General features: G+C 49.2%; 1 protein-coding gene across 1 annotated transcript in view; it reads right to left on the reverse strand.

Annotated features, from left to right (window-relative positions):
- The window catches only part of TNS3 (tensin 3), a gene marked incomplete at both ends in the record, with an annotated part of 191,523 nt that overhangs the window by 136,712 nt on the left and 27,863 nt on the right, over positions 1-26,948 (reverse strand). Inside the window, one exon of the mRNA XM_080701412.1 lies at positions 9,753-9,791. Coding sequence (XP_080557538.1) covers positions 9,753-9,791 — 39 coding nt within the window. The remainder of the gene's footprint in view (positions 1-9,752; positions 9,792-26,948) is intronic.

Consider the following 26,948-nt stretch of genomic DNA (forward strand, 5'->3'; position numbering starts at 1 on the left):
GGCAGGTGGAGCCCGGCTCAGGCCTGTGCCACAGACTTAAACAACCACGACAGGTGCGACCTGCAGCCCAGTGCAAGGGTTTAATCATTAGCAAAGGCTTCATGCTCCCGTGATACAGTGGGCCCTCCTCTGCAGGGTGGGCCAACCAGCTTCCTGGCCCAACCCATACTCTGGTTTCCAAATGGCAGCCTGAGGCAGCCCCCGCTGTGGGAGGCTCCAGGCTGTGCAGTGTGTTTACTTAAATTTGTTGAGAGTTTTTGCTGTTTCTCAATTTATCAGTGAACTGAGACCCAGAGGGGTGAGGAAGTTCCACAGGGGTTGATGGAAAGCTTTCTCACTAGGGCAGGCTTTCCCAGAAATCCAGACAACCCCACCCCCATGTTGGAAACTGCCCAAAGCTGGAGGTTATCTTAGGTGTGGGACAGGATGGAGAAATCAGAAAAGTGTGCACAGATGTTTAGCCCCTGGCTGGAAGGGTCAGGGTTGGAGCCACAGGCATCCCACGAAGTTGGAGCCCACGGAGTCACCATGGCCGGGAGCCAGCATGTCTGACATGCTTCAGGTAACAGCTGGAAACAAGAACTGGTTGTAAAGGTCTGAAACCTTCTAGAATCCTCCATGAAGATGAGCCCGGCTCTGAGTGGCTGCCCATCTTGTGTGCGCATACCTAGCAGCTCAAAGGAAAAGTTACACTGGGCCTGCTGGCACACACCTGTAATCCCAGAATTTGGGAGGCCAAGACAAGCAGATCAGAGGTTTGAAGCCAGCCTCGGCAACTCAGCAGGGCCCTCAGTACCTTATTAAGACCCTGGTTTTTCAAAATAGAAGAGGGGTATCCAGGCATCGTGGTGCACACTTGTAATCCCAGCACTTGGGAGGCTGAGACAGGAGGATCGTGGTTCATGGACAGCCTCAGCTACTATTTAGCGAGGCCCTCAGCAACTCAGTGAGACCGTGTTTTAAAACAAAGAATTAAAAAAAAAAAATAGGGCCAGGTGTGGTGGCGCACGCTTGTAATCCCTGCGCTTGGGAGGCTGAGACAGGAGGATCGCACTGGTTCGAAGCCAGCCTCAGCTATTTAGTGAGGCTTTCAGCAACTTAGTGAGACCCTGTTTCCAAATAAAATATAAAAAAAGGGTCTGGGAGTATAGCCCAGAAGTAGAAAGCCTCTGTGTTCCACCCCTAGTACCACCACCAAAAAAAAAAAAAAAAATTAGGGCTGGAGGTATAGCTCAGAGGTAGAATGCCCCTGGGTTCAATCCCCAGTACTACAAAAAAGAACAAACAGCAGCAGCAAACAGGTACTTATTCTCTCTCAGATTTGAGGCCTAGAAACCCAGATTCAAGGCTTGGGCAGGCCACACTCCCAGGAGAACTCTAGGGAGGAAGCCAGGAGCCGTCCCGCCTCCTCCATCCTCCCAAGGCCAGGGCAGCCCTGGGCTCTGAGGCACAGCCCTCTGGCCTCTGCCTCATCCTCTCCTGGCCTTCTCCCTATGTGTCTCTGAGTCCTCTCCTTTTTGTAAGGACTCAGCCCACTGGATTTAGACCCCTCCTAATCCAGTGTGACCTTGTTTCCAAATGAGGCCACAGGGTCTTTAGTGATGTAAATTCCAGGAAAACATCTCTCTTCTCTTCCCTTCCCTTCCCTTCCCTTCCCTTCCCTTCCCTTCCCTTCCCTTCCCTTCCCTTCTCTTCTCTTCTCTTCTCTCTCTCTTCTCTCTCCCCCCCTCTCTCTCACCTCTCTCTCTCCCTCCCTCCCTCCCTCCCTCTCTCTCTCAGCATCTCCTGGGGCCCAGGAGAAGTGGAAGTGGCTCCCATACTGTCTGCCAGCCCGACTCTCTTTTTATCTTAAAAAGCCAGGTGTGAGTCCATGGGAGAACACGCCATGGCCTGGCTGCCCTCACCAATGCACGTCTTGCTCTCATCAGGCTCGGCACGCATGTAGGAAACAGAAGGAACCCAGAGCTGTGCAGATGAGAATCTGAGGGCTGTTCAGGCCGTGGCTATTGGATAGCCCCAGCTTTTAATCCAATACCCTAATGCTGGCTGGACCAGAGCCTTCTCAAAGGGACCTGTGAGCCGAGAGGGAGAGAGAAAGGGGGGGCTCGAGAGAGAAGTATGCTGGATACAACAGTGCATTCCTGTAACCCCAGGCCGAGACAGGTGGGTCGCAGGTTCAAGGCCAGCCTGGGTAACCTAGACAGAGCCTGTCTCAAACTAGAAGACAAAAAAGGCTGGCTGTGTAGTTCAGAGTGGACTGTCCATGGGTTCAATCTCCAGAACCATGGAGGAAGAGAGGGAGGGAGGGAGGGAGGGAGGGAGGAAGGAAGGAAGGAAGGAAGGAAGGAAGGAAGGAAGGAAGGAAGGAAGGAAGGGTCTACATAGTACAACCCAGGGATCAGAGCCTGCACTGGCCACCTGGGGAGCCGCTGGTGTTCTGACCCAGTGGTACAAATGCTAAGGTAAGATGGAGCCCGTCCCCCACCCCGGGCAAGTGCGCCTGGCCCCCTAACCTCCGCTCCTCCCCTGCAATGAATCCTGACCACCTCGGCCACCACCTGCACCTGCTCTGAGGAGACAGAACCAGCTGGCACCAGCACCCACACCTTCCCCAGGGAGGCTGGGTGACAGGCAGTGAGTGGCCTGGGCTGCTAAGGCCACAGCAGCCTGGGCTCAGGCTCACACCGGCCCTGGTTCTCCCGGGACTGCTGAGCTGGAAAGGCAGCAGGGTTCACACCACCCCATCATCCAGTCCCTGGGCCTAAGGAGCTTCGCCACCTCATGGATCTGATTACGCCCACCCTGGTTTCCCTTCTAAGGGGGCCCTCTGACTTCCTTCCCACACCCCAACACCGTGCAGATTAACCCTGCCGCCACTCTGAGATAACTGAGTGTTGAGGTGGAATCACTGTTTGTTTTTGCTAGCTCTCACTTGGCTTTTGCCAGAGCCAGCTGTGGAGTTTATTTCTGTTGACCAAATGGGAATCCTGAGCCTTTTCCCTCTGCTCCCAGGAGATCAGAGAAATGACACATCACAGATGTCTGCCCATCTCCAATGGTGCCTTTCATTTTCACTCTGGTCCAGTGCATTCATATGAAGACTTGGATGAGACAAGCAGAATCCAACAGGGACAGCAGACGGTCCCGAGAGGCGCCTGCGCGCGTTGGGCATGTACGGAGGTGATTCACAAAAATCGTTGGTAATCGCACAGGTAGACTCAGTCTCGGTGCCTCGATCAGTGTCTTCATGTCTCTGAAGTTGCTGAAGATCCCCAAGAGGAAAATAACCAGTGTCCCATGAGGACCAGAAATTCAAAGAGATTTCTATGAAATTGCTGGTGAAAAATTCATGTACATAGGCTTGTGCAGAAGAGACCTACCCGGCCCTTGAGCTCAAGGTCTCCTGGTCCACCATGCTGGATCGCTGGATGCTCCGCACTCCTCACAAACCCCTACCCAGTACTCGGCAGATGGAAAACCTGGGTGTTTTGCTTAAAACTTGCTGCGCTAAATTCACCATAAAATATAAAGGGGAGCCACGAACATTAAGTTCTTTTCGTCCATCTGAAGTTTCTACGCGTCCATTTGGTGTGCATTTCTTCTGAAATGCCGCAGGTCCTTTGAGAAACTGTCCTAGGCCTCTGGGAGAGACAAGTTCCTGAGGAGGTTTTCTAGTGGGCTGGCATCCCTCTGGGCGGCTTGCTCTGTGTGGTTTTGTGAATTTAAGCAGAGCTTAGTGGACAAGATGCCAACACACACATACACACATTCTATCTCTGTCTCTCTTACATATACACACAACACACACACATTTTCTCTCTGTCTCACACATGCACACTGTGGATGCATGTACACAACACACACACACACACACACACACACACACACACACACAATGCATGCCCACCAATAATACAAGGTACCGCTGATAAAACCAAGTGTGAAAACTCCAGCCTCAGGCTGTACAACTTGGCCCCTGAGGTCACCTTTAACGGGAACGGCTCATGGCTTTACTTTTACTAAACAAAGTGACGCCATTATGACTCAGAAGCTCTCCTTACACAACCTCTTCCCAGCCTGCAGACGTGCTCCCCTGCTGCACTGAGCAGCCTGTGGGCGCTGCACCTGCCCATTCCCCTGCCTCCCACAGGCAGCCGTGAAAGGCCACCGGAAGGCGGGACGCGGTCCAGGTTTCCTTCAAGGGTGGCGGCCACTGTGTAAAGAGTATGGCTCCCGCGGGGCTGGTTGCTTCAGGCCCCTCCCTAACAGGAACTAGGTCATGCCAGGGACCTCACGCCCCCTATAGAAGGGCACGCACACACCGGCCCCTGCCAGGATTCCTTGGTGGGTGATAGAGACCAGCTCCCATGGCTGGTGCCTGGCAGAGAAAATAAGGTAAGCAAAAGCAAACACTGTGCCCTTGGGCGCTGACAAAAAGCTGTCAGGCCAGGTGTAGACCACAGCCAGGCAGCTACTGGGGAAACAAGTCTGCAAGCCAGCGCCAACCAAATAGAGACACACACAGCTCGCGCTCTGGCCACAGGCACTCACCCCCTTGGACTCCCCGCCCTCAGTGTTCACGCCAGTGGTCACCAGGTTCCAGGATCACTAGCATCTGACCCCCAGCCCTGGCCCTCAGGAAGCAGAGGACATGATCTGCAGCTCATCAGACTGTTTCGCTGCCATTAGATGGTGCGAGGGCAAGATAAAAAAGGCCAAGCAGCAACAGCAAAGCCTGCACACAGCTACAAGGACTGCACGTCCTCTCAGACACGAGGTGCAGCGAGCCGGGCCTTGCCCCAGGGCTCAGACTGAGGTCACATGGCTGTGGCAGCGCATAGCCTTGTAAGAGGCCAGCCCTGACACACTCATGAGTTCTACTGCGTTCTGTGTCTGTGTGCACATATGTACACACACACACACACACACACACACACACACACACACACACACGGAGATGTACAGAGCAGGCCAGCACTCAGCCATGACGACCCTAACACCTAGGACAGCGTGGTGTGGTTTAAGTAGATGGCACCGCCGCCACCATCCCTCCGTATTTCCGAAAGCAGGATCACAGGCCTTGGTCACATACAGCAAGAGTCTTAATGAGGTTATATCATCACTTTGTTTCCGAAATAACTGTCTCTAAAATAATAACTGCTAGCCGGGCGTGGTGGCACATGCTTGTAATCCCAGCATTTGGGAGGCTGAGACCTGGAGAATCAGGGTTCGCGGACAGCCTCAGCTATTTAGTGAGGCCCTCTGCAACTCAGCAAGACCCGGTTTCAAAATAAAGAATAAGCCGAGCATGGTGGCGCATGCTTGTAATCCCCGCACTTGGGAGGCGGAGACAGGAGGATCGCGCAGGTTCGAAGCCAGCCGCGCTGGTGTAAGAGACCCTGTTTCAAAAATATAAAATAGGTCTGGGAGTGTAGCCCGGAGGTAGGAGGGCTTCCAGGAACCCCAGTAACACCAAAAAAAAAAAAAGAATAAAAAATAGGGCAGGGGGTGTAGCTCAGAGGTCAAATGCCCCTGGGTTCCATCCCCAGACCCGCAAAAAAATAAAAATAAAAAAATAAAATAAAATAATCACTGTTCTGCACCTCTGAACGAGCCGGGTATTATGGTCTGACTACAGAATGTCTCCTGGAAAAGTTCACACGCTGGCAATGCATGGAACTCAGGGTGAAGTCACTGAGCCAGGGCGCTAATCTCATTGGCGATCAACCCACTGGAGGGTTAACAATCTGAATGGATTTCCGGGGTGTTAACAGGCAGGTGAGGGAGGTCACGGGGGTGTGGCCCTGGGATGGCTCCTCCCTTGGTGACTTCCTGCTGCTCTGAGCGCAGGGCCGCTGGTCCAGGACATGCTGCAGCAGTGTCTGCCTTTGCCTCAGCCAGCCGTGGACTGTACCTCAGGAACTGGAGCACAATAATCTTACCTCGTCTGTACTGTTCCTGTCCAGCATTGTGGTCCCAGCAAAGAAAAAGAAAGACTTACACACAAGAGCACCTGTTGTCAGAGCACCTGGGTTCAGGGGGACAGTGCCGGTCAGGCCAGAGGGCAAGACACAGAGGCCCAGTGGGGTCTTTCACAACTCAGGAACAGCAGGGGCCCCCGGCGCCAACCACCAGCCCCAGCCCAGAGGGAACCTCAGAAAAGCAAAGTCCTCTGTCCCCAACCGGAAGGCTGAGCAGCCCTGGAGCTGAGGACGAGACAGCGTGTCGGGTAGACAAGGGCGGCGGGCAGAGAGACCTGGGGAGACCACGTGCCTCAGCCCAGGCAGCACTGAGACCAGGGAGAGTTAACGAGGCCCAAAGAACTCCTCCCCTGAAGCCAGAGCCTTCACGTCCCTGTCCACCATGGGCGACACGGCCTTGGAGAAGGTTCTTAGCAACTGCTTCCTAGATGTGTAGCTCTCAGAACCCTTCTGAGAAGTCTCAAGGAATCAAGAACCAGGAACACCAAGCCTGGGCCCCAGAGAGAGGCATGGAAGACTCTTCCTCTCGAGTCCTGCACACCGAGGGTAAGATTCCCCTCCCCATCCCAATACCACACATCCTGATTTACAAATGTGTCATATCAAAAAGTTAGACCTGAGCCGGGCATGGTGGCTCAGGTACTCAGTGAGGCCCTTTGCAACTCAGTGAGACCCTGTTTCAAAATAAAGAATAAAAATAGGGCTAAGGGTGTAGCTCAGAGGTAGAATGCCCCTGGGTTCCATCGCTAGTGCTGGGAAAAAAAAAAAAAGAAAGAAAGAAAAAAGGTTATACCTGGTACCAGTAAAACACATCCTGCCTCTGAACATGTACAACACAAACAAACTCCAGCAAGCCAGAAGGCCAAAGCCAGGCCTGCCGCTCCTCTCTGCCTGCTGGGCGACTCCGGGGAGTTTCTTTACTTTTCTGAGCCCGGCAGGCAGCCTCCTGTGCAGAGCATCAGAAACAGAGAGAAAAGAGAAATCACTCTGGCAGTCTGGTCAGGATCACAGAGGCCCAGCAGTGCCCCCGGTGGCAGAGGAGGACCTGGGTGTTATCTGAAGGTGTGCTTCTGTGAACCCAACACAGCTGGGACCCCGTTCCACAAGGGTCTCAGCCCAAACAGGGCAGAAGACAGAAAGGAAAGGAAAGGAAAGGGAAGGGAAGAGGGAAGGGGAGAGGAGAGGAAAAGAGAAAAGAACTGTGTGCTTCCTTTCCTTCTCAGAAGTGTCACGAAAGAGGTGCCACCTGAATACCAGACAGAGAATCTGCCTCCACAACACCGCACAGCGCATGGCCAGCCTTCCACTTACGCATTCCAGCCAGAAGAAAGAAAGCACTTCACTTCCTTGCCTCGGGGACAAAGCCACACACAGACAAGAGGGAGCTGGGTGGGCCTCCCACCCGCACCACAGCCATGGAACAGCGCACGTCAACGCCAGGGCCGTGCCTGGCTGGCACGCCCACCCCACCCCCCAGTGCTGCACCTGCTCCACTTCACACACGACTCTCACCCTGAGCCACGCCGACCTTGCCAAGGGCGAGTTTGAGCAGCTCCCTGGGCTCCAGCCCCAGGTCCTGATTCAGCAGGATGGGTTGGCCTGGGAGCAAATTTCTTTTTTTGTTTAATTTATTTTTATTGGTGCATTGTAATCATATATCACATTGGAATACAAGTCTTGAGAGGATATACAATCACACATCATCCAATTAGCCCTCATCCAGTCCCCATCCCATTCCCTCCCTCTCCCTAGATCCCATGCTTGTTTGGTGATTAACTTTGATACATATGTTTATGTACCTCCTGCTTTTTAAAGAGGCTCCATCCTCCCCTATTCCATACCCTCTGATTGGTCACCTTAGTTGCTTCACTATAGGGCCCTTTCTATAGCTCGACCACTTCCTGTTGCCCCTTTCCTCCTAGTTATTGCTGATTAGGGGAAGCATCTGGTTTTAATTTTCTGCGATCTTTCTCTGTGCATGCCACGTTGCAAATACCGATTCCCACTCTTAATGGCCCCAGTTGTGGCCTGGCTACCCAGTGGACTGATCCAGACCTTGCTGGCTCAAGCAGCGGCCTTGCCTCGTGGGAGGCCCCGATTCTGGTCTCGCTGGCCCTGACACTGGCCTAACCCCTCAGCTGGCTCCGATCCTGGCCTCAGAGGCCCCAGCACCAGCCTTCCTCACGGCAGGCTCCGATGCTAGCCGATGGCTCTGGCATTGGCCTAACCCCTTGGCAGGCTCTGATCCAGGCCTCGGAGGCCTCAGTAATAGCCTTGCTTCATGGAAGGCTCTGGGAGCAAATTTCTAACAGGTACCCAGGCAATGCGGAGGCTGCTGGCCCAGGCCCAGGCTCAGGTGGAAAAGGGCACAGAGAGCTCAGGTCAGAGTGGACTTGTACATGGTCATCTCAGGGAAACACACACACACACACACACACACAGTCACATACCGCACAGTGACATTTGGGATACAGCAGTGTTCCTGTGGGATTCTAATGGAGCGGAAAGATTCCTATCACTTGGTAACGTGGTGGCCACGCTATTGTGGTGGTGCAACACGTCACCCACACATTTGTGGTGATGCTGGTGTAAACAAACTACTGTGCCATCAGTTTCACGCTAAAAGCATAACACATATCATTATATCAAGTATAGTATAAAATAGCCAAGCCAGAAACGGGCGTGGTGGGCACGCTTGTCATCCCAGCATTTGGGAGGCTGAGACAGGAGGATGGCGGTTCACAGCCAGCCTCAGCTACTTAGTGAGGCCCTTTGCAACTTAGTGAGACCCTGTTACAAAATAAAGAATAAAAAATAGAGCTGGGGTGTAGCTCAAAGGTAGAGTGCCCCTGGGTTCCATCATCGGTACCACCAAAAAAAAAAAAAAAAGTTAACATCCCAGCCTGGTGATGCACATCTGTAATCCCAGCCCTTCGGAGGCTGAGAGAAGAGGCTCGCAGGTTCGAGGCCAGCCTCAGCTACTTAGTGAGACCCTGTTTCCAAATATAAAATAGGGTTGGGGTTGTAGCTGAGAGGTAGAATGCCCCCAGGTTCGATCTCAAGCAGCGGGTCCTCAGAGGGGATCCCACAAGAAGGCAGGAGGTGACAGCTCGTGTGCGTTATGGCCTCTGAGGACCTTTCGGGGCAAGATGTAGAGATGAAGGACAGGACATTGATGATCCCGCTCTGTGTGGGCCTAGGCTCATGTATTTCTCGTCTTTGTGTTTGAACAACAACAAAATGAAACATTAACAAATAATAACAATAATAGGCGTTATTGCAGGGTAGGCTCTCCCACCTGGGTTGGGTAAGTAATTCCAAGATGTTAGCAAGATGAAACAGACCACAGATGCTCTTCTCAGAAACTGTCCTTACTGTGGCATGTGATCAAGTATATGTTCACATGCGCGAAAAGTCACAGATGCAACACACACACGTGGACAAGTATACATGTAACTGCTACATGCATAATACATGTGTACCCATGCACGTGATGCCTACGCACTACAGACAGAATTTTCTTTTCACCTAATAAGCCAAGGTAAGGGAATTCCGGCTCAGGAAATGAGGCCCTGACGGAAATGTTCACTGATCCCAAGCAACTCCGTACAAAAACTTCATACAAAAAAGTACAAGCTTTCTCTCCTCTTAAGGAAAACAAGCAGTAAGAACAAGGATCTCAGCGGTCCCTCCAGAGCCTCGGATAGAAAACTCCCCCAAGATGGTGCGGCTCCCAGGGACAGCTCACCTCGAAGAATCTGAGGGACCTACCTGATCCAGGTGGACTTGCACGCCGCAGGGAATCACGACCTGAAAGGGAGAAGGAACGGGTGAGCAAATGGATTCTCAGTACAACAACTTGCCAAAATCGTCAGACCAGAGTCCCAAAGGCTGAAACTGTCTCTAGCCACTTTCTTTTTTATTTAATGTAATTAATTTATTTATTTATTTTGGTACTAGGGATAGAACCCAGGGGCATTCTACCTCCGAGCTACACCCCCAGCCCTATATTTTGAGACAGGGTCTCACTGAGTTGCAAAGGGCCTCACTAAGTAGCCGAGGCTGTCCTGAACCGCGATCCTCCTGTCTCAGCCTCCCGAGTGCTAGGATTACAAGCGTGCCCACATGCCCGACTCCTAACCACTTTCATAGTCACAAAGGTGCAGCGTCTTAAGACCGACAGGACCTGGAGTGAATCAAACCAGGGTTATTTTTAAATTTTGGAAAGTCTGTGTACTTTTTAGAAATTTCAAAATAAACCACAGGGGCCGGGCGTGGTGGCGCACGCTTGTAATCCCTGCGCTTGGGAGGCTGAGACAGGAGGATCGCACGGGTTCGAAGCCAGCCTCTGCTACTTAGTGAGGCTCTCAGCAACTTAGTGAGACCCTGTTTCCATATAAAATATAAAAAAGGTCTGGGAGTGTAGCCTGAAGGTAGAAAGCCTCTGGGTTCCACCTCCAGTACCACCAAAATAAATAAATAAATAAATAAATAAATAAAATTTTAAAAATAAACCACAGGGGGGAATAAAAAAATATATATCTATGATTTGTACAGGCAGGATTTTTTTCATTGGTACATTGTAGTCATACATCTTAATGAAATATAAGATGGTAGAGGCATACAAGCGCACATCACACATGCATGCATGCACATACATGTATCACATGGGAATTAAGCCCGTCCTTAATTCCCACCACATTCCGTCTACAGACAAGATTTCGCCTTCAGTGTTAAAAGAACTGCCGGACCCCCAGGACAGAAACTTTGGAGCTACCTGAGCCCTTCCTCACTGTGGAGCTGTGCCCAGAGAATGAAGGGCGCAGGGCGCTTCCTCAGAGCCAGAGAGCTCTGCAGGGTGACCTGGGAGCTGTCCCAGTGCTCACACCACACCCAGAGGCATGTCTCGCTACAAAATGGGCTGCCCTTTCTAGAGTGATCTCTACCCAGGGGAACTCAAAACAGAGCCTACGTGCGCCAAGTCAGTGATAACTCCATCCTGCACGAAACAACGGAAGGCAGCTTCCTCGGGCTTCTCACAGTCCTCTGGAGAACAGAAAACGCACGAAAAAAGACATCCGCACGGCAAAATACAAGACCACAGCTAAAACCCAGGCGGGAGAGGCGGAGGCTCCATGCCTGGGAATTAGGATGAGGACCTCTAATCTCCCTGAGCCTCGGGGTTTTCCACCTGCAGACTTCCAAGCAGTAATAGTGCCTTCCTCACGGGGCAGCCGTGAAGATGATGAGGGGGCTGGGGTGCTCAGCAGAGGGCCTGGCATGGCGCAGGTGTCTCCGCTTCCAGGAACAGTTCTGCCTGAGCAGGCGGCCGGGGGTGCACTAGAGAATCGGACTTGCTTACTTCTCTGGAAGGCTGGTCAGGATGCTGACACCTGCGAACAGTCTTTCAATCCCCATCCTCCGGGATCTCCTACCTCCAGACTCCTTTGAGAGTTCCCCTCTCAAAGAGTTTTCTGAAAATGTGGAAAATCCCAGATATCTGACTAATGGTCCTTGCAGTGTGGAGTGGGCGGCGGCGTGACCTTGGTACTTACCATGGCAACTATTTATAGCCTTCCTACTAATCTTAGTAAATTCCTCAAAGAAAATGTGACGCACGGTCATTCATTTGTCTGGGGCATGTCATTACTCCACCAGCATTCTGACTCACACTCTTGTCAGGGCCGGGGGTATTCACTCCTGGAACTGATCCTCCCCCGGGTCTGGCAGACCTTTCTGCACATGCGCACACAGTCGCGGGTGTGCAAGAACACATCTTTTCATCTGTGTGTCCTCAGCTCCACCTGGGCACACTAAAGCTTGGTGAATGGATAGGGACTAAGAATACAAATAAATGTAAAGCAAAAACAAATGGCTCTAAAAATAGGGAGTTATAGAAAGAACCTCAAAAGATGCTAGTAAGCCTCGGACAAGGGGAATGTATGAGTAATGGGGCTCAGTGATTCATGTGACCCCCAAGAACGGTATCTGTCCAGTGCACACAAGCATCCTGGGAACGCACACGTGTGTGACGTGCTGTTAAGAAATGCACAGAGCCGGGCATGGTGGCGCACGCTTGTAATCCCAGCCTTTGGGAGCCTAAGACAGGAGGAACACGGTTCAAGGACAACCTCAGCTTCTACTTAGTGAGACTCTTTGCAACTCAGTGAGACCCCGTTTCAAAATAAAGAATAAAAAAATAGGGCTGGGGGTGCAGCTTGGAGGTAAAATGCTCCCGGATTCCATTCCCAATTCCGCAAAAAAAATAAAATAAAAATAAATTAAAAAGCACAAAGAATCAGAGGCCCTGCCTCAAAAAGCCATCATCTATACTCTACGCAAGGGAATACTATTCAATGATAAACAACAAATGCTCTCTCTAGGTGTGAAAAGGCTACGCACACACTATATGATTCCAACCACACCACATGCTCAAAAAGGCAGAGCTCTGGAGACAGTAAAAAGATCAGCTGCTGCCAACAGTTGGTGGAGGGCGAGGAGAAGAGGCGGGGCATAATCCATCATTAAGGCATATCTATTATAATATCTATATCTATTATAGATTATCTATAGGCTATTTATAATGATAGATAAACCTAACCTATTAACATTTGTCTAAATCCACAGAATGAACACCACCCAGTGGGAACCCCAGTACAAACGAGGGCCTGTAGTTAATATAAAGTATTAATATCAGCTCATCAAGTAAGGGATGCAAGATGTTAATAAAACAGAGGTGCAGCAGGGCGTGGTGGGCACGCTTGTAATCCCCGCGCTTGGGAGGAGACAGGAGGATCTCCCAGGTTCGAAGCCAGCCGTGCTGGCTTAAGAGACCCTGTTTCCAAACAAAAATATATAAAATAGGTCTGGGAGTGTAGCCCAGAGGTAGAAGGGTTTCCAGGAACCCCAGTACCACATACACACACACACACACACACACAAAAAAAAAAAAAAAAAAAACACTTCTTGCCAGGCGTGGTGGTGCAGGCTTGTAATCCCCGCCCTTGGGAGGCTGAGACAGGAGGATTGCACAGGTTCAAAGCCAGCCTCAGCTACTGAGTGAGGCTCTCAGTAACTTAGTAAGACTCTGTTTCCAAATAAAATATAAAATAGGTCTGGGAGTATAGCCAAAAAACTCTCCTTAAAAAAGAATGCCTAGGGCCAGGAGTGGTGATGCATTTGTGCTTGGGAGGTGGAGACAGGAGGGGCGTGGTGGCACAAATAATGTAATGTCATGCTAGGGAAGCAGAGACAGTAGGATCGAGCAGGTTCGAAGCCAGCCGCGCGCTGGCTTTAAGAGACCCTCTTTCCAAATAAAAATATAAAAAAAAGGTCTGGGAGTGTAGCCCTGAGGTAGAAGGGTTTCCAGGAACCCCAGCACCACCAAATAATAATAATAATAATTAATAATAATAATAATAATAATAATAATAATGCCTAGAAAGTATTTCAGTCATTGTCTAGAAACATGTGTTTTTTGATAGAACAGCTCTATTCAGTATCAAAACACTCGATTTTTTTTGTTGTTTTTGTTTTTGTTTTTTGCAGTACTGGGGATGAAACCCAGAGGCATTCTAACTCCAGCTACACCCCCAGCCCTATTTTTATTCTTTATTTTAAAACAGTGTTTACTGGGTTGCAAAGGGCCTCACTAAGTAGCTGAGGCTGTCTGCATAGCACGATCCTCCCGTCTCAGCCTCCCAAATGCTGGGATTACAAGCGTGCACCATCATGCCCGGCTAAAACTTGAGTTTTTAAAACAGCAGCCACAGAGGGATTCAGTCCAGAAGCCAGGAGTGTTCTGTGCATCCTACATCCTCTTCTGGCTGAATGGAATGCAACGTACTGCCCTCCTGGCCTGGCCCAGGCTGCCCTCCAACAAACAGGACAGGAGCTCTATGAGCCGAGGTCCCCGGCCCCACCTTGCCTACGACCATCCGTGATTTGTTCCTTAAGTGTGGCTGAAACCAGCTTCCAGGACAGGAACCTCCGGCTTCACTTTTCCTCTTAGAATAGAGAGCAGCTGACCACATGTCCTGGAGGGATGCTGCCTGGGGTCCAGGTCTCCTCGTCCTCTCTCTGCAGACCCGTCTGCTCAGGACTAAGAAACTCACAGAGACCAAACAGCCTTGCAATCAGTCCTGAAGTCGGCCAGAAGGAGCCGGCACCTCCTGAGCACTTAAGTTCCAGTCCAGGGACAGATGTGGAAACTGAGCAGCACCGGCCAGCACGGCAGGCTGGGGAAGGGCCCACGCCGCTGCCTCCCCAGGAGCCGCAATGGCTACACCAGGCCCCACTCCATCCATGCACAGCCGCGTCCATGTGCAAACCTGTGGTCAGCCATCCATGATCCATGATCCATGATCGATTACTTTGGCTGCGAGTCTTTCTCCTGAGTCCTCAGGACCACCCAGAAAGCCAGTGCTCACCCCATCCTGTGCAGAAGCTGAGCCTCAGAAAGGGCCCCTGTGTACCAGCCAGGTCCCAAGTGCCACTCTTCTGACAGGAGCTACTTCCCCCTCCCCACAGGAAGGTCCCTCAGAAGACAGAGTCACAAGAGGCGACAGGATTCGAGTGGGGTAGGAAGCCCAGCAGCGCCCAGAAACCCCAGGAGTCAGCCATGGGCTGCGGGCTGTGGCACCCCAGGTCCTGTCCATTCCCTGACCGCGGCCCTTGTGAGAGGCCCTTGTGAGAGCCACTTTATGACTTCTCTCTGCTCTCTCTGAGGCTTAATCATGGTTACCAAGGACAACCACAAACAAACAAGGCTGCTCCCTGCCCACACCTGGCTACAAGGGCGCCGGAGCCCGTGTATGACACAAGGTATTATCGATAACTTGTCTCCAAGCCAGCAGGTGGACAGGATGGAGCAGGAGGGGCCCAGGGCTTCCGCTCAGACAGGACCATGTCCCCTGGTGTGCAGGTGAGTACAAGTGTGCAGATGTGGTGTTCAAATGTGTGAGAGTTTATAGCCAAGCATGGTGGTGCACACTTGTAATCTCAGTACTTGGGAGGCTGAGACAAGAGGATCATGCAGGTTTGAAGCCAGCCTCAACAACTTAGTGAGGCTCCCAGCAATTTAGTGAGACCCTGTTTTCAAATAAAATATAAAAATAGGTCTTGGAGTGTAGCCTGGAGGTAGAAAAGCCCCTGGGTTCCATCTCCAGTACCACCACAAAAAAAAAAAAAGTGGACAAGTGTGCAGAAAGTGTGTGTGGGGTGCTGGCATAGAGCTCAGTAAGAGAAGGTCCCTGGGTTCAATCATAGCACCAAAAAAAAGAAAAAAGGAAAAAAGGAAAAAATGTGAGCTTGTGTGACAGTGTGTGCCTTGTGGGCATGTGTGCATACAATTAAATTGTATGTTTGCCAGTGTGTCTGTATGAGTGTGTGTTGTGTGTATGCAGTGTGCCTCTTGAGTACAAGTACACACACACTCGGTCGTGCAGTTCACCACCCGCGTACCAGGCAGTTTTGGCACACAGGTGCATCCCACCTTGGGAAGCACTTTCCCCCTGACTGCCCCTATGTCCTCACCCCAGGGCCGGCCGGAAGCCTAGGCTCAGGTGCAGATCCTTCTAGAAAGGCCCCATCTTCCTGCCTCCTGGCTCCTCTGGGAGATCAAGGTCCCAAGGAGAGATAGGACAATTAAGTTGACACTTGCTTTGCAGGCTTGTTGCTGAGATTACCACACTCGTCTGCGAACTCAGCTTTTGGGGCTGCACCCAAATACATTTTACTTTGGATAAAACCACACAGAGAGAGTGACATTTTTTCTACCAGCTCCTCTGAAAACACGCGGCTATTGCCAACGCACAGCCTGTTAACTGTATAGAGAGAATGAAGGTAAATCCAGTGCTGAAAATGATAATACTGCTGGGTCCCATGAATGAGCTCCCGAGAGCGCCACAGAAACCTGGACCAAGAACAGAACCGAGGAGACTCAAGCTCCCAGCATGTTCGTATGCATTTGCTACAAGGAAGCTTGGGTGCTTGTTTGCTCTCTCTGACACCAATTTTTCTTTCCCTGCCTGTTTTCCAGACAATTCTGCCCATAGGGGACGTCTTCCCCACGCTGGCATCAAGCAGGCACAGGCGAATCCTGCTCATGCCTGGACTCTGGAAGAACAAATCAACACCATCAGCCACGCTATTAAAATGCATTCAATAAACGCACACGCACACAGAAAACAAATCCGCTGGCCATTATTCGGGAGCAAAACAAGTGTGAATGGGGAGGGCAGGAGGGTCAGCCAACAGCCAGCCAGAGCCTTGCAGATGGAGAGAAAGCAATTCGCTAAGTCCAGCAAAGGGGCACCTCTTCTGCGCACGTTCTACCGTGGCGTAAAATTGCTATCGTCATCATGTGATTATAAGATTAACTGCACAAAATTTGAGGTGATCTCTACTTTTATTTTTTTCATCTTTATGAAGAAACTCCATCATGATAGTAACCCTTGAAAGCAAGGCCATCCATCACCTGCCTTCCCTGTCTGAGCTGGGCCTGGGAGAAGCCGACCCAGGCAAGTTTTGGCGCCCACCAGGCCCTGCAGAGTAACTGGGCTTGGGTCCTGTAGAGTAACTGGGCTTGGGTCCTGTTAACTATAGAACAACCCCTGAAGAGCTCCTGTATTATTGTTCACAGTTGATGCAATTAAGTCCTGGAGGTTGTAATCTCATCAGTGGAGGAATCCATTGTGAGGGATTTACTGCGTGGTCACCTGGGCAAGGGGTGTGGTTGGAGAAGGTGGGTCCCTGGGGGTGTGGTCTTAAGGACTGCTTTTTTCTTTGGGTCCCCTAGCTTGCCTGCTCTTCCTTGCTTCTGACCTCCGTGATATGAAGCCAGAGCCTTGCTCGCTCCCTCTCTCTTCTGCCTGCTGCCAAGTCCTAAGACCCCCATACCTCAGCCTCACTGGACTGAACTAGACATCTCCAAAGCCTGTGGGAAGATAAGGCTTCCTTCCTCTATTTGCATGGCCAGTTGTTTTTGGATTACAGCAGTGAGAATGTTGACCGAGACAGGTCACCTCCCTCCTCTGGACACAGAGCAGCACTCTCAGTAGAAGACAGGTGGGGGCTCTTGAGAAGAGACACCCATATTATTTCACAGGTTTTACTTCCTCTGTTGTATGCTACTGAAAAAAACAGCAAGTTGCCTTTGTCCGCCCACCATACATGATTGAAACTAGAGGAGTTCACCGGACGGCACCAGACCAACGCACTCAACAGCCCACCAAGCTCCAGAGAGGAGCGGCGGACAGCGAGCCGAGGTGAGCCGCTGTGGAACAGCCAGGCGGGATTCGGCAGATTTCTCGGCACTGGGAGCATCTAAAGCTCCCAGGGGCTGGGCTCAGCGCACCCTGCAGGGACTCAGAGTGCAGTTCAAAACCAGAAAAGAAATACGCCAGCCTCACAGCCGAGGGCGCAGCAGCGGCGCCATATTGCTACCGGCGGCAGCAGCAGCGAATTCACCGAGTCCACGACAGCTCCATCTGCGCACTCAACAGTGAGTCAAATTGGGGCCCCTAGAGGAGAAATCCCAGTACTGTACTCCCAGGGACTTGACCCAGTGGGGGAGTGGTGGTGACAGAGATATTACACCATAGAACACCCAACCTGGCACCCCCCATGGTCTAAAGCAGCCTCGATTGACTCCCAGGGTCTGAGACTCTGCGATACAACCCAGTAAAGGAGTAGTGGGAACTGAGATACCACAGACTCGAGATCCACAGCACCTTAAGTGAAGTCGTAGTGACCCAGGGAAGAACCCAGAGAAGGCACAAACTTCCGAAATCATGGGAAAGAGGAATAACAATGGAGCAATGAATGCCCACAACCCCACAACATCAGAACCTGATAAAACAGAAATTCAGAGATTTATAGAAGATCAAATCAGGAAAATAACTGTAGAAATAATAGAGGTGTTTTGAAAAGAATTCAGAGAGAGCCAAAGAGAGATAAAGGATGCAATTAATGAAGTAAAGGCCTCAATTCAAAGTACAAACAACCGATTAGACCACATGGAGAATAGAATCTCACTCCTAGAAGATGATCATTCAAAAAATGAACGCAGTTTCGCCGGGCATGGTGGCGCACGCTTGTAATCCACACGCTTGGGAGGTAGAGACAGGAGGATCACGCAGGTTCGAAGCCAGCCACGCGCGCTGGTTTAGGAGACCCTGTTTCCAAATAAAAATGTAAAAATAGGTCTGGGAGTGTAGCCCAGAGGTAGAAAGGCTTCCAGGAACCCCAGTACCACAAAAAAAAAAAAAAAATGAACGCAGTTTCTAATTTAGAAAAAAATATCCGACAGCAGGAATCTGACATTGAAGAAATATGGGCCCATTTTAAGAGAGCTAACCTAAGAATAATTGGAATAGAGGAGAGAAAAGAAGGTGAAACCAAAAGGATTAACAATCTTTTCAAGGAAATAATAGCAGAAAATTTTCCAAACATAGAGTAAGAGGTCGATACACAGGTCCAGGAAACTTATAGAACTCCCGTTAGAGAGGATCAGAGAAGAGGATCCCCACGCCACATAATTGTCAAAATGACCACTGTGGAAGCCAAGCAGAGAATCTTAAAGGCAACAAAAACAAAGGGCCAAGTGACATTCAGAGGCAAACCAATTAGAATCACTCCAGACTTCCCAAACCAAGTCATGAGAGCCAGAAGAGCTTGGAGTAACATATTCCAAACTCTGAGAGAAAACAACTTCCAGCCAAAAATTTCCTACCCAGCAAAACTTTCTATCAAATTAGATGGGGAAATAAGAAGCTTCCACGACAAACAGAAACTGAAGGAATTTATGTCTTCAAAACCAGCACTAGAGAAAATACTCAAAGAGATTAACTACAAAGAAGAAATAGGTAACACACACCAGAACCAGAGCAACAAGATTTTCCATTCAACAGACAACTAAGATTGGTTATCTGTGGAGATTCATTATTTATGTTAGTCTTTTACCTATCTCTAAATTGTATTGTTTGCTTTTATTGTTGCTAATTTTTAGGATTTCTAGTTGGAATATTAATATACCTTCAGATATAGCATTTGGAAATGTTTTATCCCATTCTATCAGTAACTTTTAACTCTGTTTACATTGTCTTTGGATATACAACTTTTTTTATTTTTTAAGGAGTTTATTTACCCTTTTGTTGACTGTACCATTGAAATCATATCCAAGAAATCACTGCCAATTTCAATGTTGTGAGGTTTTATGACCCAGATTTTCTTCTAAAAGTTTATAGTATTAAGATTTATACTTGGGTCTTTTATCTATTTTGAGTTAATATTTGTATATATGTTAGGTAAGGGTCCAATTTTATTATTTTTCATGTAATTATTATTTTTCAACAATATTTAGTTAAAAGATTAGTATTTCCTCCACCAAATGTTCGTGGAAACCTTGTCAAAAATAACTTGACAATATATGGAAGAATTTATCTCTAGGCTTTTATTTAACTCCAATGGTTTATATATCTACCTCTGGAACAGTACTACACTGTTTCAATTATTGTAGCTTTATATGGTTTGAAATCAGAAAATGTACATCTTCTAGCTTTGTTCTTCTTTGAGATTGTTTTGGGTATCTAGAGTCCCATATTCCGTATCAGGATAGATTTTTTCTGAAAAATAAATAAATAAATGTATGATAGCTTCACCTAAAAAAAAAAAAAAAGAAAAAAAGAAAAAATATTCTCTGGTAAGAAAGAAAGCAAAAAGAAATATTGAACTGTTATCTTTTAGTCATCAAAAGCTTGGTATCAGACAAATGAAACTGTTTTGTGAGATTATCATCGTTAATATTGGATAAATTGCTATAAAACTAGATGTCAACCACTAAACCAAGCATTGGAAGGAGGGATGGGGAGGGAATGGGGTGGGGATCGGGTAGGGGCTAACTGGGCGATGTGTGCATGTATGTCTACAAAAGTATTTTCTTTATACCATTATGATGTATGAATACATTGCACCAATAAAAAATAAAATAAAAAAAAGAAAATAGATAAATCGCTTGACTGTTTTTATTACTGCTATTATCATCATTATAAATGGGATGGGAGAAAATGCAGACAGGACACCCCTACCCAGAGGGGCACATCTGCTCAAAGCCCTACCGTACAGGACTGCAGAGGCTGCCCCAATAAAGTGCCAAAGGAGGTCCTGGAAGAGCAGGAGTTACCACCCCAGGCCTAGAGGCTGAAGGCCTGTGAACAGGTGCGGGCAGGGTTGGCTTCTTTCTCCTTGTCTTAGGGGTGGCATCTTCTCCCATGGTGCTCACAGGGTTGTTCCTCTCTGTCTATGCCCTAATCTCCTCTTATTATGCAGACATCAGTCATATGGGATTAAAACCCACCCTAATGTGAAGTGAGGTGGTGCAAATTTGTAATCCCAGTACTTGGTAGGCCGAGACAGGGGAACGACAGGGTCAAGGCCAGCCTGGGCAACTCAGTGAGGCCCCCAGAAATTTAGTGAGATCCCGTTTCACAATAAAAATAAAACAGCTCTGGGGGTATCAGAGGTAGAACATCCCTGGGTCCAATTCTCTCTCTCTCTCTCTCTCTCTCTCTCTCTCTCTCTCTCTCTCTCTCTCTCTCTCTCACACACACACACACACACACACACCACACAATAATAATAATAAATTTCATTTTAACTTTAAAACCTCTTTGAAAGGCCCTATCCCCAAATACGGGGACATCTGAGGTTCAGGACTTTAGTATTACAGATTCAAGGGGACAAATTCAGCCCCTAACATTGTGAGGTCTGATTGTTCAGACCCATGGAGACCTAAGGTTGGGACACAGGGTCTCCTTGAGAACTAGTGGGATGGGTCCCCAGACAGGCCGAGGAGGCCGCCAGAGACACATAAAGGCAGAAATACCCCGCATCTCCACATCCAAAGCTGCCCTTAACATGCCCCTGGGGTGGGGAGCTGAGCAGAGGGAGCCTGCAGACCACAAGGACTTATACAATGGAGGAAGACACAAAACGCAGGCGCCTGAGTCTCCGCTGACCTCCTTTGCGTCCTTCAAGAGCTCTTCCTAATGTAGCATCTGTGTCCTCTTTATCAGCCATGGCTCTGGAATCCCCTAATTAAATTCACATTCCTCGGGAAGCGCTGTTCTCCCCCAGTGCAAGAGAGCTAATCACCAGGAGAGAACACTGCAAAAGCGTGTGCAAACACAGTCAGCCCTTCTCACCCTGCTAACCACGAGCAAGGGCCACGGAAGCGGGAGCAGGACACTGCTGTGAGAGCGCCAGCCGGCCTGGGAAGCAATGCCTCTGTGGCGGCGTAGAGCACACAGCCAGCCTTCTCAATTCTATACCCGCCTCCCTTCGCTTCTTGGAGTTTGGGGTTCCTCTTTCAACCCAGCTCTGTGATTCTAATCATTTTTAGGGGAAAAAAAGAAAGGGATTATACACCTATCACAGACAGGATGAGCTGATCCCTGGAACCCTCCTTTTCATACGTTGAATCAATCGGATCGTGACTCTTCTTGCCTAACAGAGACAGGCGCCCAATTCACCACTCTGGCGCCAGCACCAGTATGGATCTCTGATCAGAAATGTAATGTGAGTCTATGGTTGGAGCTAGGTCCTGGGAATTCTTCTTAAGGGGGCTAAAAAGTACAGTCTAAGGACTCCCACATCAGGCAAAGACCACATCACAGGACGGTTGTCCAGTGATCAGCCAGCCACCCAGTGTGCCCCCAAGACCAGGGGAAGGCAGGAAGGCTGAGCCTGGCCAGACACTAAGCAAACAGCACAGGAAGCCGGGGCCCACAAGGGAGGGAGGCCTGCACAAGATCCCAGTCACTAGGCCAGAGCTGAGCCAAGGTCTGTAACCCCCGGGGCCAACACTCATGCGATTACTGAGTCTTATAAGAGAAACAAAGATTGCATGTGTTGATGGACAAAACGCTACCGGCTTGCCACATAACCAGAAGAAAACCCCATAAATCCAACATCACTGCGGAAAGATTAAGAAGTGATATTTAGGTTCCGTCTCGTAAAAGTCGTCTTTGGCCAGGCATGGTGGCGCCTGCCTGTAATCCCAGCTACTCAAGAGACTGAAGCAGAGGATCACAAGTTCAAGGGCAACCTCAGTCATTTGGAAAGCCCTATCTCAATTTTTTTTTCCCCCAGTACTGGAAATAAAATCTAGGTGAATTCTACCTCCAAGCTACATCCCCAGACCTATTTTTTTATTCTTTATTTTGAAACAGGCTCTCACTAAGTTGCAGAGGGCCTAAGTAGCTGAGGCTGGCCGCAAACCACAATCCTCCTGTCATAGCCTCCCAAGTACTGAGATTACAAGTGTGGGCCACCACGCGGGGCTCAAAATATTTCTTTAAAAAAAAAAAAAAAAGTACCAATGGTATAACTCAATGATAAAGTGTTTGCCTAGCACGTGAGAGGTTCCGGGTTCAATCCCCACAGCTAAAAGAAAAAGAACAAGAAAAAAATGTTTTTATCACTTAAAATTCAAAGGATGGAGACATGCTAGATTAAAATGACTAGATCCATACCCTCCCTAGTCTGCGTGGAAACATCACCCTCGGCTAGCAATTGCTAATACAGTCCCGCACTGATGCCGGCATTTTACATCTTAATTAGAGCACAGTGCCCGCCGTAAAGGGCTACCTTTACCACAGCCCACCTGCGCCCTCTCTCCAACCTTCCCCGCAGGTTGTGTTTTAAATATGGAAGCTCGATCCAAATACCACCTGTAACTTCGCAGCACCCCCACCAAGGGGTAGTCTCTCCTCTCCTTTTTTTTTTTTTTTTTTTTTTTTTTTGGTGGTACTGGGGTTCCTGGAAAGCCCTTCTACCTCTGGGCTACACTCCCAGACACACACACACACACACACACACACACACACACACACACACACACATATATATATAATTTTTTTTTTAAGTTTGGAAACAGGGTCTCTTAAGCTAGCGCGGCTGGCTTCGAACCTGCGTGATCCTCCTGTCTCCGCCTCCCAAGCGCGGATATTACAAGCGTGCGCCACCAGGCCCGGCTCTCCTCTCCTCTTGAGTCTGGGCTTGTCCTAAATTTTCCCTGTGACATGATACAACCACTGAATATGGAAGACCTTCTGAACTTGTACCCCAGAGGGCTGCAGGTACAGCCTTTGCTGGGAATCTGTTCTTGGATGCAGACGCCATACTGTGTGGACAGGCGTCCGAGAGAACACCAGGGCATCAGCCCATCCAGTGCCCGTTGTCGGGATCAGGCCTGAGGGCATTCGGGACCCTCTGCCAACCCTGCACCCCACCTCTTCCCCCTGCCAAGTCCCCTCTTCTGTCCCTCTTTGCCTTGTTGGTGTGGCTATTGCTGTACGTGCAGTACCTCTTTTAACACCTGTAGGTAAGAAAGTTTTTTATTATTATTTATTTATATATTTATTTATATTTATAGAGCCCTGGGGCATTCTACCTCCGAGCTACACCCCAGGCCTATTTTTTTTTATTCTTTATTTTGAAACAGGGTCTCACTGAGTTGCAAAGGGCCTCACTAAGTAGCTGAAGCTGTCCTCGAATTGTGATCCTCCTGTCTCAGCCTCCCAAATGCTGGGATGACAAGCGTGCACCACCACGCCTGGCTTAGTATGGTAGTTTTTTAAATCTCCCTAGTTATGGTGCGTACTCTCCACACAACAGCGCTTGCTGGCAGGCCACCTCTGCAGACAGGGAGACAGGGGTGTGGACCTAGGGGTGTGGACCTTCTCCCTCAGGCATTTCACAGACACAACTGGAACCTTCAACCAGATGTGGCCTAAATAAACAACTTCCATGTTCAGGGCTAGCCACCCAGTAGGAAGCCAAGAACGGGCAGCCCCAAGTCCCAGGGCAAAGGAACGAAAGCACGCAGAAGCCGGGCGTGGTGGCGCACGCTTGTAATCCTAGTATTCGGGAGGCTGAGACCAGAGCATTGGGGTTCTCAGAGAGCCTCAGCTACTTAGTGAGGCTCTTTGCAACTCAGTGAGACCCTGTTTCAAAATAAAGAATAAAAAAATAGGGCTGGGGTGTAGCTCGGAGATAGAATGACCCTGGGTTCTATCCCTAGTACTGGAAAAATAATAAATAAATAAATAAATAAATAAATAAATAAATAAATAAATAAATAAATAAATAGAGAGGCACACAGAAATGCCATGGCACTCATCTCATGATGCCCTCCTCCTGGATACCCAGAAAGCTCTAGAGAGGCACCAACCTTCAAATAAAGCATGCTCAGAGGCTCTGGCATGGCAGGGCACCTACCCGAGCACATCCGCATACCTCCAGTCCTGCTGGCCTTGCACTCACACAAGGGGGCTCCTGGCCCTGGGGCTCCTGGCAGGAAAGGGTCCCTCTGTGAGCAAGGTCTAAGGCCCTGCTGCAAGGGCAGTTCACCTAAGTCATGCTGCCCCACCCTGAAACCAGCAACAGGCACCTTGGCTCAAATCTGGTTTCCACTGGCCTTTTGCTAATGAAAATACTGAGAAAATGCACATTCCCAGAGAGCAGACCACAGGGTCTCATATACAAAATGGCCCTTCTTCAGTGACTGCAGCTGCCTCACAGTCACCGTTTGGTGGGCGCTGGTAAAGACAAAAAAACAGCAAAAATGAATGAGCTAGAGCCAGGCAGAGCAGGCCTGTTAAGCCCAGCTATTTGGGAGTCCAAAGCAGGAGGATCCCAAGTTCAAGGCCAGCCTAGGAAACTTAGACCTTGTTTCAAAATAAACTTTATAAAGGACTGGGGATGTAGTTTAGTAATAGAGCTTGCTTAGCATGCATGGGGTCCTGGATTTGATCTCTAGCACTGTAAAAATTTAATTTAATCTTAAGAGTCTAGGCATGGTAGTACACACTTGTAATCAAGGCCGAGACTGGAGGATCATGGTTCGCAGACAGCCTCAGCTACTTTAGTAAGGTCCTCGGGAACTTAGTGAGACCCTGTTTCAAAATAAAGAATAAAAAGTAGGAGGTCGAATGCCACTCGGTTCCATCCCCAGACCCACGAAAAGAAAAGAAAAGAAAAGAAAAGAAAAGAAAAGAAAAGAAAAGAAAAGAAAAAAAGAAAGAAAGAAGGAATGGGCTGGCCACTTTCTGAACCATTCTCAGGTCAGTATGGCCAACTCGTTTTAATTCATTCATTTATGAATTCATTCATTCACAAGGACCAAGGGAATATTTCACACACAGGGCAGTCAACGGCGAGGAAGAAGAGATTGTTATCTTCAGGAATTCAGTTTAATGAAGAAGAAAAGGCCCAACATACAGCAGTAACTCAAGAAGATCTGAAATGATGACCGTCAAAAAGGGAAGAGACAGAGGAAATGTCCTTCAAAGCCGTCCTGCCAGAGGACCCAAGGTGCACACAATGGATGCTGTGGTTTGCATGACTGACCTGTGCTCTGGGAAAGGCCAGCAAGAAAGGACAACCCAAGAGAAGATGACAGGTCACAAGGTCTCATCAAATCCCAAAGCATGTCAACTGTCAGGCTGGGATGTAGGTCAGCGACGGAGTGCCTGCCTAGCATGTGCTCCTATAGGCAAAAAATTAATGAATTAGCTAATTAATTGAGCAGCAGGCTGCATATGGCTAACTGGCTGATTCTGAACGTCCACCTGAACACACTCCATGAGACTCCAGCACTGCACGCCACAAGAGGCAAACCGCCCACTCCCGTCATACAAGTCGGCTCCCACCATGGTTCCTGCCCCGTATCCCAAACCGTACAGCTAAGAGTTGCCCACAAGCCACCTCTGCCCACCTCGGCCTGCGAGTCAGTCGTCACAGGTCTCTCTTTTAAACTCCCCTGAGATTGCTTCTCCTGACCCCTTCAAGGTCTAGGACCCCTTCAAGGATTATTTCTTGCTAGGCTGAAAGAAGCTTCCAAAAGGTCTCTCAAGGGCCAGACAAATCCCTCAACCCGCCCACTCCCAGTCTTTTTAAATGTAAAGCTAAGAAACCAAAGTGGAGGTGAGGGAGGGGGGGATGACTATAAGCCAGGGACCTAGTGACTCTGCCTGAAATCCCCATACCTGGGAGGCTGAGATAGGAGGAACGCAGGCTGTAGGCCAACCAAGCCTCTGAAACTTAGCAAGACCCTGAGCCACTTAGGAAGACCCTGTATCAAAATTTTCAAAAATAAAAAAGGGCTAATCCAAGCTGGGCATAGGGGCACATGCTTATAATCCCAGTATTTGGAGGCTGAGAGAGGAGGACCACAGGTCGAAAGCCAGCCTTAATGAGAGACCCTGTTTCCAAATAAGAAATAAAATAGGTCTGAGGGTATAACTTGGAAGTAGAATGCCTCTGGGCTCAATCTTCAATATCACAAAAAAATTAAATAAATATTTTAAAAGGGCCAAGGGAGTAACTCCAAGGTAAATTGCCTCTGGGTTCAAACTCCAGGACAAAAAAAAGAAAAGAAAAAAAGTTTTACGTTAAGATTCTGAAATCGAAGCCGGGCGTGGTGGTGCACACTTGTAATCCCAGCATTCGGGAGGCTGAGACAGGAGGATCATGGTTTGCGGCCAGCCTCAGCTACTTAGTGAGGCCCTTTGCAATTCAGTGAGACCCTGTTTCAAAATAAAGAATAAAAAATAGGGCTGGGGGGTGTAGCTCAGAGGTAGAATTCCCCTGGGTTCCACCCCAGAACTGCCAAAAAAAAAAAAATTTCTGAAATCGGAAATTCTGACTATACAGCATGTTTTATTTATGTAGCCTCTCTATTCTCCCTTCCTCCCTCCTTCCCCAAAAAAGACTGCTGTGTGTTTATTGTTTTAAAGACTTTTTGAGCAAGGGGAATGCTCTCAGTGACAGACAAGGGCTAACAGCCCAGACCCTGCGCAGGCTTCACCAGGAGCAGAGGGACGCCTGCCAGCTTTGGAAAGCTCTGGAGAGGGCGGGGTGGGGCGAATGTGTGGTTCAATGTCTGCGGGCAAGTGTAGAAAGCAG

This window comes from Muscardinus avellanarius (genome assembly GCF_963383645.1).
Source record: "Muscardinus avellanarius genome assembly, chromosome: 9".
NCBI lineage: Eukaryota > Metazoa > Chordata > Mammalia > Rodentia > Gliridae > Muscardinus > Muscardinus avellanarius.